Below are 17,222 nucleotides of genomic sequence, written 5' to 3'. Positions count from 1 at the left end.
GTTGGTTTAAACCAGTTAGATGCGTCTGGAGAGGTTCAGCTGTATTTGTGTCTTCAGGAAGCGTGCCGCCTGTAAGTCCAACACCGGCTCACACAAGTACAAGAGCTCGTCTAAAGACCTGAAACCTCCTGATCTCTGGATCCATCACGAGCGTCTGGAGCTCAAACCCATCGACAAATCCCCCGACCCCAACCCGGTCATGACGGAGACGCCCATCCCTCGTGCCGCCCAGGACCCGGTGGAGCCCAGCCATCAGATCCAGGAGCTGGAGGAGAGTGTGTCCTCTCGCAGGGGAGTGAGACCCAAAATCATGATGCCATTCGACTCTCAGCCTCCCCAACGTGAGTTCATAGAGCACAAAGGCTCATCGCTGATCGTCCCATAACATCTCAACCCGTCTTGTGCTTGTCATACGGTACTATATGAACCGTGTGCCGTTCTCTCATGTCGTCTTGTGTCATAATAACTAGATTCAAACCTAGTGAGCTTACGTCTTAAACAGCTTTTTTAGGCACTTTTTAGGATATATTTCGCTATGATAGTGCTCTGACGAAAGATACGGAGTGTGTTTCCTTCTAGGAATAGTGATTACAGTGATCAGCTCTTCATTTGCATATTGCAGATTATCCATCCTGGTCAAAATAATTCCAGAATGCAATACACTTAAAAAAAATAAATCAATTTACAATGGCAGATGATTCAAGATAAATTATTATAAATGTCTAATTCATTTAATCTAACAGATCAGTATAATTTTAGTAAATAGTGTGCTTTCTATTTATTATGTTTATTAGTATCAGAGCAACATGCTAACACCTAACACCACTATTGAAATATTATTATTATTATTATTTTTTTTTTTTTTTTTAACTTTATTAAACTATATTTTATTTTCATGAGATTTATTTTTGTATCCTAATTTATTTTGATATTTATTTTATTTTATTGATAAATATCAAAATGTATATAATTGTGCACAAATGAAACTAACTGAAACAAAGTCTAATATAAATACAAAGTTAAATCGTTTTATTTTTCTATTTAATATATTTTTACTTTTATAAAATAAAATATATTCATATATTTTTTCTTAAATCTTATTTTTGATTTTTAAAACTATTATTTCAGTGTATTAAAATTAAAACTACAACAATTTATTTACATGACCAACTAAATAGAGCGCTCTAAATCAAAATGCCTTAGTAGTCGTCTGAAAACCAGCTCACTAAGTGTGTAGCAGATGTGTTGTCATGTTGATCTCACTCTGTGTGTTTGTGTGTTTGTGTGTGTGTGTGTGTGTGTGTGTGTCCTCTCTCAGCTGTGATAAGTGCTCACCCCATTCATTCCCTCGATCATCTTCATCACCATCATCATCACTATCACCTCCCGCCGCGCGGTTACCTTCATCACCAGATCAGCCTGAGAGCGCCCGCCTCCCCACACACACACTTACACAGGTCTCCGTCTGCAGGTGAGACACACAGCTGACACCCCACACACACACACACACACACACACACACACACACTCACACAGGTCTCCGTCTGCAGGTGAGACACACAGCTGACACCCCACACACACACACACACACACACACACACACACACACTCACACAGGTCTCCGTCTGCAGGTGAGACACACAGCTGAATAATTGTATTAATTGATTTATTTCTTCATCACTGTGTGTGTGTGTGTGTGTGTGTGTGTGTGTGTGTGTGTGTGTATATAGAGTCTGTGAGGAACCAGCCGGCTGCACCTGAACCTCCGGTTGCCCCCAGTCAGCCCATCACATCAGCTGAGCTCCAGAAGACTGAGGCGTTGATCAAAGAGGAAGATCCACCCAGTATAAACCCACCAACGGCCCACATCCGGCCCACACACCCGCTCACACACCCTCTCAAGAGCTTCGCTGTGCCAGCGCTCACGGTTTCTGCCCATAACCCGCCCACCTATGAGACGGCCTTACCCAGCACCCCTCTGCTGGCTCAGCCAGGTGCGCTCCCTGGCTAATACATTTTGACATGTTAAAAACTTAAAGGTTACTCTATAGGGGCTTTCGAACCTTTTCATAGTTCCTAGAACTATTGGCGGAAGTTCTCGGATTTTGGCGTGTTCGCACCGCAGGGACTAGGAACGATTTTACTTCTAGGAACTCCTTTTGGAGGAACTAATTTATCTCCTACTTCAGAGTCGGTCTAAACCAGTACTATAGGAACTAAAGTGACGTTAGTGTTCGCTGATTGGACGAAATACTGACTCTGGCTGGCGTCAAAATAAAAGTCACAACAACAAGCCCGGCATATGTCACTTCAGAGTTCCTACTGGCGGTGCGAATGCAACCAGGAAAACATTCCTATGGGAACCATTAGTTCTCGGGGAACCAACCTGGTGGCTAGTTCCTAGTAGAACTACCCGGTGCGAAAGCCCCTTATGTAACTTTGTGGATTTACATCATGAATCCATCCTCCAAACCGTATGTTTGTCTTATCCTGATTCACTACGGCACGCCTATAATAAGTGGGACTATTTTAGACCGGGCGGGTATCCCAGTACCCGCGTGATGCGTCATATACAGTACATAAACAGAGAGAAGCAGCTCTGACTAATTAATGAATGTTCTTCCACAAGATGCATGCAGTTTTGTTTATTAACCACTAGAGCACCAAAAGTTACATAGTGTACCTTTGAGAGAAACTACTGTGGTTGGTTGCTTTATGTGTGGGAGAGTTCATAGCATGTGCTGTTATCTGTGTTTCAGCGCCCGGCGTGAAAACTGCATCTATCGGGACACTAAATCGAGCTCGAGCCCCAATGGCAGTAACAGTCCCGAATGCTCCTGACCAATCAGAAACCAGCAAGATGCTGGACATGGTGAGTGTTGGAGACATGTGAATGCTTCATTATGAAACCTGTCTCAAACATGTCTCGTTCACATTTCACCCCAAAATCAAAAGAAGGACGTAAGATATTAGGTTTTGCATATAGAAAATGAAGCCTTTTTTTCCATTGTGAAATCATTTTCATGACAAATAAACTGTTCTTTAGTTTAATATTTAATAGTCCTAAATTTTTTTTCATTTTGTGCTGTAAAACATCTCAAATCAAAATGGGCCCAATACAAAGCCCTGTGGGACACCGCTGGTTAAAACAAAGAGCATGGGGCTTAAGTCTAATGTTTCCCACACTGAAAAAAAGTGTATTGAATTGATTTATTATTCAGTTTGTATCTGAAATATATTTGTTGTCCATTGAAGTATTTGCTCATTTAATTTATATAAAAAAATTCATAAAAAATTGAATAAAATATCTGCATATTCTTTATACAAAATTGAATTTCTTGTTTTCTATTTTTAATTTTAGAGTGAAGTGTGATCTTGACACCCTATTATTAAGAAAGTTTGAATCTGTGTTTAATTTGATTTATTTTTCTCTTTTTTTTTTTTTTACCCATTTATCTTTTTACTCACCGGCCGAATTAATTTGAATCGTTTTCTCTTTCTGTGCCTAATTTTAAAAATGCACTGTTTTTCTTTTCCTTTTTAATTTGTGTTGCGCTTCTGAAATGCATGCGTTTTGTTTGTTTTGTCATAGGTTGCGCTGTAGCGTCTTGCTTTATTCTCTCGCTTCTCAGCTGCTCCAAACCCGTTTCCCTCCCTCGTGCTCCTCTCGCTTTTCCTCTTTCTGTTTGGTTTGTCGTTCTTTCTCCGGTTTGTCGTTCTTTCTCCCTCCGTTTTCTTGCATCCCTCAATCCTAACTCTAACCTGGCTGGTCTGGCATGGCTCTCTCTCTCTCTCTCTCAGACGTATGAGACTGATGAGCTCTCAGAAGAAATGGCCCACCTGGAGGGTTTGATGAAGGATCTGAACGCCATCACTACAGGCTGAAGCGCCTCAACACACACGGCTGAACCTCGTCCTCAGGAACAACCAGGACATTTGAATGAACACTGACTGAACGCTTCATCTTCCTCCATCCTGCATGGATATTGCCAGAGAAATCTATAAAACCATGAAAACTCAATGCCATTTTTCTCAACTCGAATGAGCCGTTCTGCACAGAAAACATACTTTTAATGTTTTTGTTTTTTGGAAGGGGGGGGGGGGTGGATTGTATTTACGTATTCCATATTTTTAGCCTGTTTATGTATGTTTTCATTGTGTATACAGCCATTTTAGGATTTTTTTTTTTAAGGTCAAAAACCTCACATGCTCATACATTGGGCTTCACTCATGAAATGCAACCAGAATAACTTTATGGAAATTATGCGTAAAACCATTCCTATGTAAATTGTCACTTTCAAATGAGTGCAACAATTTACACAATGAATTTATTAATGATTTACACATGTGGATCATGAATATGCTCGTTTGTTGAACATCTGTGTTCATAAAACAATTCTTGTATAAATTGTCTATAACACCATGTTAGTTGTTGCATTTGAATTGAATGCAGCAATTTACACTATAACAGTTATTGGACAATTTACAGATAATTTGCGAACCGTTGTTTTTGTTTGCTCATGAATTCGGATGAATGTGTCATGGCTTTATTTCAGTGTCTTACATCATGTTTAAATGCTTCATCTAATGCCATCATCTCTGGAAGATCTCAGTGTCTCCTGCTCTGGGACGCTAGTAGCATCAGAGTCTTGAATATGCATCCGCATTTTCCACTTTCTACTCTCTTTATGCTCTGAATGACCATCTCAACTCAATCTGAATCCAGTGATGTTTGGTGCTTCAGAAACTCCTCAGACGTGAGACGCTCGTTCCTCATGTACGCTCCTCTTCCTCAGGACCCTGACGCCTGTTTTTGGGGCCCTAGAGATTCATCATGAAGGAGTTTTATGCCAAGTGACTCTCAGATTTTTGTACTTTGAGAGGTATATATATATATATATAGATATACAATGAACTGCAAATGTTTGCTTACATGAATACTTTGTACACTCTCAAAAAGGACAATTTTTTATATATATTCATGTTTTGGTTGGTTTTTATATGAAGACGACACATTGCTTTGTAAACATTTTCCATGTAAGTTATGAAATATTCTGCGTTGTGTTTTCACCGTGCCGTTTAGCCGACCCCTTCTCCCAAAGAATGAGCGGAAGAAAATATCAGCGAAGAACTCTGCCTTGCTCGTGTACAGTTTCTCACGTCATGAATGTCAATGTGGCTGTAACAAGGTCTGCTTATGAATTATGAGTTGTTGTTTGTGTTTACAATAACGGGGGAAGATTAAAAAAAAAAAAAAAAAAAAAGGAAAGAAGACACTGAACCATGTTGTGTGGCCGGTGTACCGTCAACTGTCATTTGCACTTTTTATATTTTGGATTTGAAATGAATCGCTGATGCCATGTGAAATATGAACCTATTTTATGTAACAATGATGTCACAAGTAAACAGCTGGTTTCAAAGACATTTAACTGTTGTTTAGTTTGTTACATTATTATATAAGACCATATTTGCATTTGTGTTTTTTTTTGCTGGAAAGCATATTGCTTATATTATATTTGTGGTTTGATGAGGTCAATGGAGAAATATTGGATGTATAATTATTATTTATTGCAAATTATAGTAGCTCATTGTTTTCCACAACTTATCAATTCTGATTTTACGCTCTGAAAAATCGTTGATGGATAAAAGGTAAGTTGTGGCCAAATCAAAACGGACCCAGTACAAAGCCTTGTGGGACACCGCTGGTTAAAACAAAGAGCATGGGATTGTCAAATGGCTGTTTCTCACACTGAAACAAAGTGTATTGAATTTAAATGATTTATTCATGATCATCAGTTCCACGTGAATCAAGTTACTCAAATTTGTCCAAAAAACAAAGAGATATATGGAGTTCCAAAGTGATATATGGTTCCCTGACAAGATTTATTCTATTTCAGTAATTTTCGTCACCACTAAATTATAAGATTGTGTTAGCTAGCTAACGAACTATTAGATATAAATATCACATTAACTCTTTCCCCACCATTAACAAAATTTTCCGGCAATCCATGTTTTCACTGTTGTACAGTAGGGGGCGCTATTACACATCTTTAGAAAGATTACTGACTATCTGGATCAAAACATGCAAAAAAGCAACAGAAACAAGCAATGAAAGCATTGCTTATGCATGTATGACAATTTTTTTTTTAAATACACTTTTTGGTCAAAATTTTGCTTTTTTAATGAAACGCCCACATTCAAGTGTTAATAAAAAAAAGAATGCATGAAGCTGGAATATAACTTTTTTTTAACCGGCCGATTTCTTTTGATATATTCCGCGCTCGTGCACGGCTGCACGCGAAGTCAGCACTAGCAGCTACTCACCTGTCCGGAAGAAACAGTGTAACCTTGGCGTCCGATTTAAACATTTTCAGTTCTTTAAGTTCTCTCCACCTTTCAAAAGCCTTCCCGATAACTATTCGTGTCTTGGAGTAAACACGATGGTATTCCCTCGCCCTAATCCTCCTCCTCCTCCTCTTGGGGATTGATTCAGCCATGTTCAATTGCTCTTGTTCGTTGATAGACGCTGGCTTCTTCTTCAGCTCCGACTTCTCGTGCAGCCGTGCACGAGCGCAAAACCCTATTTTAACGAAACGCAAGTAACTTTGTGGGCGGATCTCGGTGTTGCTATTATACCGGCGGGATAAATTACTCTTGCGCCCGACGCAAATCTAAAATGGGTTGGTCTGAAGTAGCTTCATTACTCATAGGTGTGGTTTGGGCGTAACGTGAAATATACCAATCAGAGCGACATCTCACATTCCCTTTAAGAGCAGGCGCGCTTGTTCCATGGCGGATTGCTATTATAACGGCGGATTCTCATGATGAGATCTCGAACATCTCATCATGAGAACTGCTGCGTCTGTGTAAATGAGAGAAGCAAGTGTATACACTTGCTTCTCTCATTTACACAGACGCAGCAGTTCTCATTTTTGCAAACCACACATGATTACAAGGAAAATATTATAACACGAGGGAATGTGCACACGTGCGTTGTGCACACGCTACATTATGGCCAAGCATGCGCCCTTAAAATATCATCTGAACGCGCCACTGACTTTAAACTAGGTTTTTTCGGTTAGTGGCGCAATTGTTTTCTAAACCTGCAAAATAGCACCAGGGAACGTTTGCGCCGGAACACGCCTCCTCTTTGCGCTGAACCGCCTCCGGGAGCGCAAGTTCATTCCCTAATTTACCAACTGTGGAGGGAAAAGTCCTCTGTGTGTCGGGTGCAAAATAGGAATGATACATGCGTCGGTGTACAAAGTCAATTGCGCTGGGTACAAGATAGGGCTCTAAGGCTTATTGCAAATGAGTCTAGTCAAGTTCATTTATACAGCGCTTTTAACAATATAGATTGTTCCAAAGCAGCTTTACAGTGATAATAGTAACAGAGATTGTTTTTGGCTTTTCATCAGCTCTAGAATAAAGTTATTGCTAAAGTTAGTTTTGACTGATTCACTTCCGTTGCAAAGATCATTAGTTATTAACTTAGGGGCCGCTAACACGACACCGTTCTAACAGAAAACCCTTAACTTCTCTCTGTCCAAACTTTAAAAACGTGAACCTGTAAGAACGCTGACGGCGTGCACATGCGTATTACGCGTTTAGTTTATAGGAATGTTTATAGGAGTGTAAACCTATTTCGATTAATATTTCAAGTTTGCTTGTTACTGATACATTATCATTCCACTGAGTCATCAATATAATACCTAGCTTTCTTTTTTCCAAGATACTCAGCCCTAGCTTCTGCATCTGTGTTTATCCTGGCTCTGAACCGTCTCTGCCTCTCTTTATTACACAGAGGCATCTGGAAGGACAGAAATTACCTTAAAACACCAGAAGTTTGGGAATGTTTGGTTCAGGAAATGTGCTACCAGGATGGTGATTCCATTAAAACACAGTGGTCCAGTACTCAGTCCATACTCATTTATTGTATGGTGCTTCTCGTTTTTTTCCTAACATAATTAAAATTAAAATGCTTAAAAAGATCAAATAATAAATCAAAGTCTCAAAACAACTGTTCAAATGATAAATCAAATGGTCAAAATATTAAATAATAAATCACACTCTCAAAACAACTGTTCAAATGATAAATCAAATGGTCAAAATATTAAATAATAAATCAAAGTCTCAAAACAACTGTTCAAATGATAAATCAAATGGTCAAAATATTAAATAATAAGTCAAACTCTCAAAATGGCTGCACAAATTATAAATCAACTGGTCAAAATATTAAATAATAAATCAAACTCTCAAAATGGCTGCACAAATTATAAATCAACTGGTCAAAATATTAAATAATAAGTCAAACTCTCAAAATGGCTGCACAAATGATAAATCAAATGCTCAAAAGCAATTTCATTTCCTCATTCGGATTTTATTTTTAATTTTCGAATATTCATTATCAACCCAGTATGATAAAGTACAAAAAACGTATTGGTTGATCTTCTTCTGCAAAGGCGGTCTTTCGCTGCCCTGTGACGTCACGAGCCTCCACTTTGTAGAACTCTCCTGTCGTTGCCTTGGTTTCAGTAAATACAGCTTTTGCAGTAAACAAGGAAGGTTTGAGTTTTGAAACTTGCAGGGTATTTTTATAGCGAGCTCTTGTATAATTCTTCAAATGAGCGCGATACACAATCCCAACCAGCCTCTGGAACCGCAGCTGAGACGCGAGCAGGAGAGCGACGAGATGTACGAGATCCACCGAGAAAAGGTCTGGATGTTTATCAAGTCACTAGCTGCTAATAACTTAACTAAGTGAAAATTGCTTTCAATGAAATGTCAACGAAAATTATGACTAACGTTAACTGCGTTACCATAAAAAATGTTACTTTATGTTACCATTATTTACTGATATTTATTTCAATGCGTTACATGCATTCAAATGCGTGTTGTTCTCTTTCATCATCTCGTTTCGAGATCCACCTATGGGAAGGGCATCCGTACCTGACCTCTGCAGAAGCATCCAATTGCACCAAGTCTGGCTAGACAGACAGAAGCGCGCAGCCAATGCCAAGTAAGGCCACACCCCTTACCCAGGCATATATAACTTCTCTGCGGGCTGCTATTCCTCAGTTGACATTCGCTTCTCGCGATCTCTGCGTCTCACAGCTCGGTTGTTCCTTTCACTGCTCACCTCGTGTCTTCAGGAGGAAATATCAGCTAGATCAGCCTCCGCCAGACGTGACAGTTGTCTTTTCAATCCTGCTGTTTTTGCATCGGAGCCGCCCACGCTCTCGCTATTCACCGTTCCTCCGCCCACTGAAACTGCCAGCTACGGATTTCTCCGACTTCTTCTCCGGTATGTCGCTATCTAAGCCTACCGCCTCTCTAGGTGACAACCTATCACGGGCCTGCCCGGCCGCGTGTGGTGCACTTATTGCCGCTAAGGACCTCCACGAGTTCTGCGTGGTCTGCTTGGGTCTCAAGCATGCTAAGGAAGCCCTGGAGAACCCGGAGAACTGCACCTTTTGTCTCATGCTGCCTAGGAAGTTGCTAAAACGCCGTCTTAAGGTGGCAGTCACTCAGTGCTCCGAGCTCAGCCCGTCTGACTCGGACGGTGGACACGGTGATGACGACGACGCGCTACCGGGGGCCTCCCGGGGCGCCACCTCTCTTGTTTGGGCTGACCAGCCCAATCCCGCTTTCCCCGAAGAGGACATCTTCGCGGGTAACCTCGCTCTCGCCCTCGAACCGCCCGGTTCGGTGGAAGAGGAGGATGCGGCTATTCTCGGGGTCTCAGAGGACGAGGAGGCCATCCCGCCCTCTGGTGTTCCCCAGGCTAGCGCCCACGCGGCGCTGCCTCAAACCATCCTCCTGGAAGTGTGTGAGCGAGCGGCCGCTCGTCTCAACATCGATTGGCCGGCACCGCAGAGTGCCACCGACCAGGAGAGAGATATTTATGATGGGAAAGTGCTGGGACCCCCTCCCGGCCCGAGGAGACAACTCTTCCCCATTCTCCCGGCGTGTGCAAAGCACATGAGGCACTACTGGAGCGACCCGCTCGACTTTAAACACGGCCTCACGGGACTCGAAGTCAAGGATATGGCAGTTAACGGTATGGGTGACCCCCCCGTTGTTGAACCTTCCATCGCCAGGCACCTTAACCCCGCTCAGGGTGGGCTGCTCGCTCCCCCTAAGCCGGTCTTGCCAAACAAAATGGACCGTTTTGCTGCTTCCGTTCACCAGGCAGCTTACAAGTCCTCGGCTTTGGCCGTCAGAGCCCTAAATGTCTCCTCTCCCGCCTACCAGGCGGAGATCCTGGACGAATTAGGGCAACAGCTAGAGAAGGGAAATCCTTCCGAAGTGCTGTGGAAGGAGATCCTTACTGTGAACGATCTCGTCCTCCGTAACGCCCGGCAGGCCGTCCAAGCTTGCGGGCGCTCAATGGCGCTCTCCGTGGTGGGAGAGCGCGCGCTTTGGCTTAACCTGTCGGGACTCCCTGACAGTGAGAAGCGGCGCATCGCGGGTGCACCGGTAGAGCCCGGCCGGGCTCTCTTTGGTCCCGCCGTCGCACTGATGCAACAAAGATGTGACGATAAGAAAAAGGAGGATGAAGCTTTCAAGCTGTGCCTTCCTCGGAAGGCGGCCCCACGCCAGGCACCCCCTGCGCGTTTGCCTAACCCACCTGCCACGGGACGACAGTTTCGTCAGGGCAAAGAAAGGCCCCGCAACAAACCCCCCCCACGGCACAACAGCCCAGCGCCTACTAACAAGCACTGGGGGAAATCCTCTCCCGCCGCGGCCGCGACCGGGAGACCAACTAATCCCACCCCCACCGACGTGAAACGAAAGCGGCCTGCCTGATGTTCACCGGATGGGGGCATTGAGTCCATGTTCACGGGCCGCGAGCCCCTCGGACTCCCCTCTTTGCTCAGGACCTCCGTCCAAAAGACTCAGGGGTTCCCGAGGCTGGGTCAGCTCACCGCCTCTCGAGACTGCCCAGGTTATGTGTTCAAGAAATGTGTTTTTTCCCCCCATGTTCAGGGGACGCGTTGTGAGGGAATGTTTAAGTACAGTGGCACCACACCGCTCTCATTCTGTTCCCCTCACTCTGTCTATAAAGGCTTCGGCCCCAGTGTTCGCACAAAATCAAAAAAAAACACAAGACACAAAAAAATACGAATCAAATGAATTCGTTTCGGAGAGAAGCCCTCTCTCCGCAAAGAGATCTCATCTCATTGCAGAGAGCGGAAATTTCTCCGAACCCACGCATGCCGCCCCTAGTGTGTCCACTAGATGGCGCCATGGCATCACTAATAAACCAGCTAGGTCCACACAGCTCCGCTCCGGCCCGGGCGGGGGCGCTCGCGAGTCACGAAGCAGCTTGGCAAACCGTTTCAGCTCCCGAGTGGGTGATGCGTACCGTAACCAAGGGTTACAGGCTGCAGTTTACATTGAAACCCCCGCTTTTCAACGGCGTTCTCTTTTCTCACACAGAAGAAAACGCCGCACACATTCTGAAAGAGGAGATATCCTCTCTCCTAAACAAGGGAGCGATTCAGGTGGTGCCCCCCAATCTGATGAATCAGGGTTTTTATTCCCGTTATTTCCTAGTCCCAAAGAAATGCGGCTCACTCCGCCCTATCATGGACCTGCGAGTGTTAAACAAACATTTGAGGAAATACAATTTCAGAATGCTGACACAGGGCTCACTCGCCCGTGCTATAAAGCAGAACGACTGGTTCACATCAGTCGATCTGAAAGATGCGTTCTTTCACATAAGCATCTACCCCCCACACAGGAAATATCTTCGTTTCGCCTTCCAAGGCATATGTTACGAATTTACAGTTCTTCCGTTTGGGCTCAGTCTAAGCCCCCGGTCATTCTGTCTGTGTGTGGAGGCGGGCTTGGCACCGCTGAGAATATCAGGGCTGAGAATTCTGACGTACATAGACGATTGGCTTATCATAGCCGAATCAAAGGAGAAGGTGTTGCAGGACACCGGTCGTGTGCTCGCGCACATCACATCCCTCGGGTTCAGAGTGAATGTGAGCAAGAGCAATCTTACGCCCAGTCAAAATGTCATTTTCCTGGGCTTGGAGCTGAACTCAGTCTCCATGCGAGCGCGTCTCTCCCAAGAACGCGTTCGCTCTCTGATGGACTGTCTGTCTCAGTTCAGAGAAGGGGCGAGAGTACAGTATCGCACATGCCTCAGGCTGCAGGGTCTCATGGCTTCATCCATCCAAGTTGTGCCATTGGGACTTCTGAGAATGCGAGCGTTCATGAAATGGGTTTTGTCACTACATTTCAGCCCGCTTCGCGATCTTTGCCGCTTTGTAACAGTGACACACGCTTGCATGGCAGCAGTGCGTCACTGGGAGAGCGAAGACTTTTACGCACGGGGAACCCCTCTGGGGGCGGTTACGATGCGGAAAGTTGCGACGACGGATGCGTCCTTAACAGGCTGGGGTGCCACCCAGGAGGGCAGAACGGTGAACGGTCTGTGGCCGAGCAGACTGCGTTCAGCACACATAAATTATTTAGAGCTTTTGACCATCTGGAAAGCTCTGAATCATTTTCTGCCTCGCCTGCAGGGACATCACGTTCTTGTACGGTGCGACAATACCACGGCCGTGGCTTATATCAACCGTCAGGGCGGCATGCGCTCGTCGAAACTTCACGCTCTAGCCTACAAGCTTTTGATGTGGAGCAGGCGAGTTTTCCTGTCGTTACGCGCAACTCATGTTCCGGGCATTCTGAACAGAGGTGCGGATCTTCTATTGAGGGGAAACCCAATCTACGGAGATTGGCGTCTTCACCCGCAGATAGTGGAGATGCTATGGATGAGATTCGGACGGGCGACCGTAGATCTATTCGCCTCGCGCGAAAACTACCAGTGTCCTATGTTCTTCTCGCTAAGGGACATGGACGCGCCCCTCGGGATAGATGCACTGGCCCACCCATGGCCCAAAGTGCTCCTGTATGCTTTTCCTCCCCTGTGCCTGATAATGCCTACTCTGGCCAGGGTGAGAGAGCAGTGCCTGTCTCTCATTCTGATAGCACCCAGGTGGCCCAAAGCTCCATGGCTGGCGGAGATAATTTCTCTGTTACACGCCGAGCCGTGGCGCCTTCCCCTTCGCACGGACCTATTGTCCCAAGCCAACGGGGAGATTTTCCACCCCCACCCGGACAGGGTCGCTCTCTGGGCCTGGCCCGTGAGAGGACGAACCTAAATGCACTGGGGCTCTCGCCGAGTGTCATTGCCACTATTCAGAATGCTAGGGCCGTTTCTACACGGTCCCTTTATGGCTGTAAGTGGCAAGTCTTCGAAGGGTGGTGTGATGGGCGTGGTCTCACATCTTATCAGTGCTCTGTGCCTGATATTTTGTGTTTCCTTCAAGGCCTTATGGAAAAAGGGAGGTCTTTTTCCACTATTAAGGTCTACCTAGCTGCTATTTCAGCTTGTCATGTGGGTTTTGAGGGCTCTACTGTCGGGCAGCACCCTCTAATCCGCAGATTTATGAAGGGTGCGCGCCGCTCTCTGCCAGTCACCAGGAAAACTGTTCCGGAATGGGACCTCTCCATGGTGCTGGAAGCGCTGTCTCAATATCCTTTTGAGCCTCTGGGGAGTATTTCCCTTAAGTTGCTGTCCTTCAAGACAGCTTTGCTCTTGGCTTTGGCATCTGCTAAACGGGTCAGTGAGCTACATGCACTCTCGGTTCACCCCTCGTGCACTAAATTCTCCATCAGTGGAGATAAGGTTTCCCTTAAGCCTAACCCGGCCTTCATGCCGAAGTGCTTTCCTGCGTTCACTTCGGAGGTGTTGGAGCTGTCCGCTTTTCACCCTCCACCCTTTGCCTCCTCGGAGGATCAGAGGCTGAATGCTCTGTGTCCAGTCCGTGCTTTACAGACATATGTGACTAGGACCGGTGCTTTCCGGAAGAGCGACCAGCTATTTGTTTCATGGGCCCCACCGCACAGAGGGAGTCCCATATCAAAGCAACGCCTCTCACATTGGCTTGTGGGCGCTATAACTATGGCTTATGAAGCAAAGGGAGTGCAGCCCCCTAGGGGCATCAGGGCGCATTCCACAAGGGGCTTAGCCGCCTCTTGGGCCTTGTTTAGGGGAGTGTCACTGCAGGACATCTGCTCCGCTGCTAGTTGGGCATCTCCTCATACCTTTGTGCGTTACTACCGGCTGGATGTCACCAGAACCTCGGTAGCACATTCAGTTTTAGGAGTGGGGTCTTCTTAACCCTTTCCTGTAACCTCGTTGGGTAGAACCAATAAGGAATGAATGGGCTGGTTGGCCATGCTCATTCCTGTCACCAAGCATTTTTTATTCATTCATAGGTGTAATTATATGCGTTGGTGTACTGGGGTTATCGTGTATGTGTCACATGCATGTTTCATGCCCTGCTTATCCACAGCAGTTAGGTGTGGAGTCATCCTTGCAGGTTCATGAGTATGGGACGTGTCAGGCACCGCCTCTCTGAGGTGACCGTCCTTCTCTGGCTTCAGAACCTCACTGTGAGTGTATTGGGCAATCGGGGAGCTGTCCATGTCTCTCCCATAGGTGGATCTCGAAACGAGATGATGAAAGAGAACAATAGGTTACTGTCGTAACCCCGGTTCTCTGAAACATCGAGTGGAGAGATCCACCAGCGTTGCCCCGCTTGCCGCACGAGAAGCGAATATACTTACTGAGGAATAGCAGCCCGCAGAGAAGTTATATATGCCTGGGTAAGGGGTGTGGCCTTACTTGGCATTGGCTGCGCGCTTCTGTCTGTCTAGCCAGACTTGGTGCAATTGGATGCTTCTGCAGAGGTCAGGTACGGATGCCCTTCCCATAGGTGGATCTCTCCACTCGATGTTTCAGAGAACCGGGGTTACGACAGTAACCTATTGTTTCTTTGACGGAATTGCTTGGTTGGTCCATTTCCACTGCGGTGGTAAAACAAAAAATATTGCCACCGTCACAGCCCTAAATATAATACAGTTTTTCTCAGTCGCTTTGGTGCATTTCTCACATCACTATTTACATTTCCACAACAGTTAGCAGCTAACGTTAAAGGGTTAGTTCACCCAAAAATGAAAATTCTGTCAGTAATTAACGTTACTCACCCTCATGTTGTTCAACCCCGTAAGATCTTCGTTCATCTTCGGAACACAAATAAAGATATTTTTGATGAAATCTGAGAGCTGTCTCACTTCTCCATAGGCTTCTAAGACATTATAACTTGCTGGCCCAGAAAATGCATTAAAGACATCGTTAATATAGTCCAAGTGACTCCAGTGGCTCAATCTTAAGTTTATAAAGCGACGAGAATACTTTTTGTGCGCCAAAAAAACAAAAATAACGACTTTATTCCACTATTTATTTCCTTCTCTCTGAGCCTTGAGTGTGTTCACGTAGTGTTTGCCTACCGGACATTGAGCGATTGACAATTTCAGTGAGACCATACTACCTGCCAAGGGAATTTCCTCAAGTGTTTCTGTCTGTTGTGTATATTCACCCTAAGGCTAATACTAAAAATGCAAATTAGGTGTTGTGGTGAGGTGCTTGACTTATCCATAACATAAGTCAAGAGTCTTATTTCCTTGAGTGTGACAAGTGATGTACTGATGAAAATGGCTAAGTGTTTTGTTGCAGTTAATGCGGTTAAAGGGATAGTTCACCCAAAAATGAAAATTCTGTCAGTAATTACTCACCCTCATGTTGTTCCAACCCCATAAGACCTTCGTTCATCTTCGGAACACAAATTAAGATATTTTTGATTAAATCTGAGAGCTGTCTCACTCCTCCATAGGCTTCTATGACACTAAAACTTGCTGGCCCAGAAAATGTATTAAAAGACATCGTTAATATAGTCCAAGTGACTCCAGTGGCTCAATCTTAAGTTTATAAAGCGACGAGAATACTTTTTGTGCGCAAAACCCCCCAAAAATAACGACTTTATTGCACTATTCATTTCCTTCTCTCTGGGCCTCGAGTTTTTTAACGTAGTGTTTTAGCGCAGCGGGTCTGTGTTACACGTCACACGCAGCATCACACACATAGCTGATTAACCTTTTTAAAAGGATAAAAGTAAAAAAAAAAACTGGTTAAACACTGGTTAACAATCGCTCTATAAACTCACCTGTAGTTCAGTTAATGATGTTATTAAAGGACAAGTTCGGTATTTTACACTTAAAGCCCTGTTTACAGATCGTTTCTGATGAAATAGAACGGTTAAGATTAAAATTTGGACACATGCTGCTGTCCCGAGAATTTTAGGTTTCTTTCGCTTCTCCCCCCCACCTACAGAATGGCTGCATATGGGCACTGGAACAATCCTTCCAAAAAACGCATTAAACTTTTGTTTACAAAGATGTGAAACTCACCGAGTGGTCAGGGGTGTCCACTGATATGCTCACACAAAAATCGCTGCAAAAGATGCTTTCCAACAGGTTTTATCGTAGTTTTTGTCCAAGGTTTTTTTTGTGTGTGTTTGACAAAAACTACGATAAAACCTGTTGGAAAGCATCTTTTGCAGCGATTTTTGTGTGAGCATATCAGTGGACACCCCTGACCACTCGGTGAGTTTCACATCTTTGTAAACGAAAGTTTAATGCGTTTTTTGGAAGGATTGTTCCAGTGCCCATATGCAGCCATTCTGTAGGTGGGGGGGAGAAGCAAAAGAAATCTAAAATTCTCGGGACAGCAGCATGTGTCCAAATTTTTATCTTTACCGTTCTATTTCATCAGAAACGATCTGTAAACAGGGCTTTAAGTGTAAAATACCGAACTTGTCCTTTAACAAATTATGTTGGTACGTATCCTAATGACAAGCTACTGCAGGATTGCTCCGTACCAACATCTTTTAAGATGGCTATCATTAAACCGCTTGTTAAAAAACTTGAGATCTCAGGCCGATGTCGAATCTACCTTTTCTGTCAAAGATACTAGAAAAGGCATTACCTTCTCAACTATGTTCCTTTTTAGAAAGAAATGATATCTGCTAGGATTTTCAATCAGGATTTAGACCATACCATAGTACTGAGACAGCTCTCATTAGAGTCACAAATTATTTGCTCTTATCATCCGGTCGTGGTTGTATCTCTCTATTAGTGTTACTCGATCTTAATGGTGCATTTGACACTATCGACCACAACATTCTTTTAAACAGATTCGAAAATGATGTTGGCATTAGTGGAATTGCATTAGCATGGTTTAAATCATACTTATCTGACCGTTATCAGTTTGTAGCAGTAAATGAAGAGTGTCTTATTTATGA

General features: G+C 44.4%; 1 protein-coding gene across 1 annotated transcript; it reads left to right on the top strand.

Moving 5' to 3' along the window:
- Positions 1-19: 19 nt before the first annotated feature.
- LOC309489983 (neogenin-like) lies at positions 20-5,424 on the top strand (the record flags this gene model as incomplete). Its single annotated transcript, XM_082158938.1, has 5 exons — positions 20-341; positions 1,319-1,471; positions 1,731-1,994; positions 2,760-2,872; positions 3,802-5,424. The coding sequence occupies 5 exons, from the start codon at positions 20-22 to the stop codon at positions 3,883-3,885; spliced, it is 936 nt and encodes a 311-aa protein (XP_082015064.1). The 3' UTR covers positions 3,886-5,424.
- Positions 5,425-17,222: the final 11,798 nt, after the last annotated feature.

The sequence above is a fragment of the Leuciscus leuciscus genome (assembly GCF_965113295.1).
Source record: "Leuciscus leuciscus genome assembly, chromosome: 25".
Classification (NCBI taxonomy): domain Eukaryota; kingdom Metazoa; phylum Chordata; class Actinopteri; order Cypriniformes; family Leuciscidae; genus Leuciscus; species Leuciscus leuciscus.
Note: the sequence above shows the minus strand (reverse complement) of the source record. Positions and strands in the feature narration are given on the sequence as shown.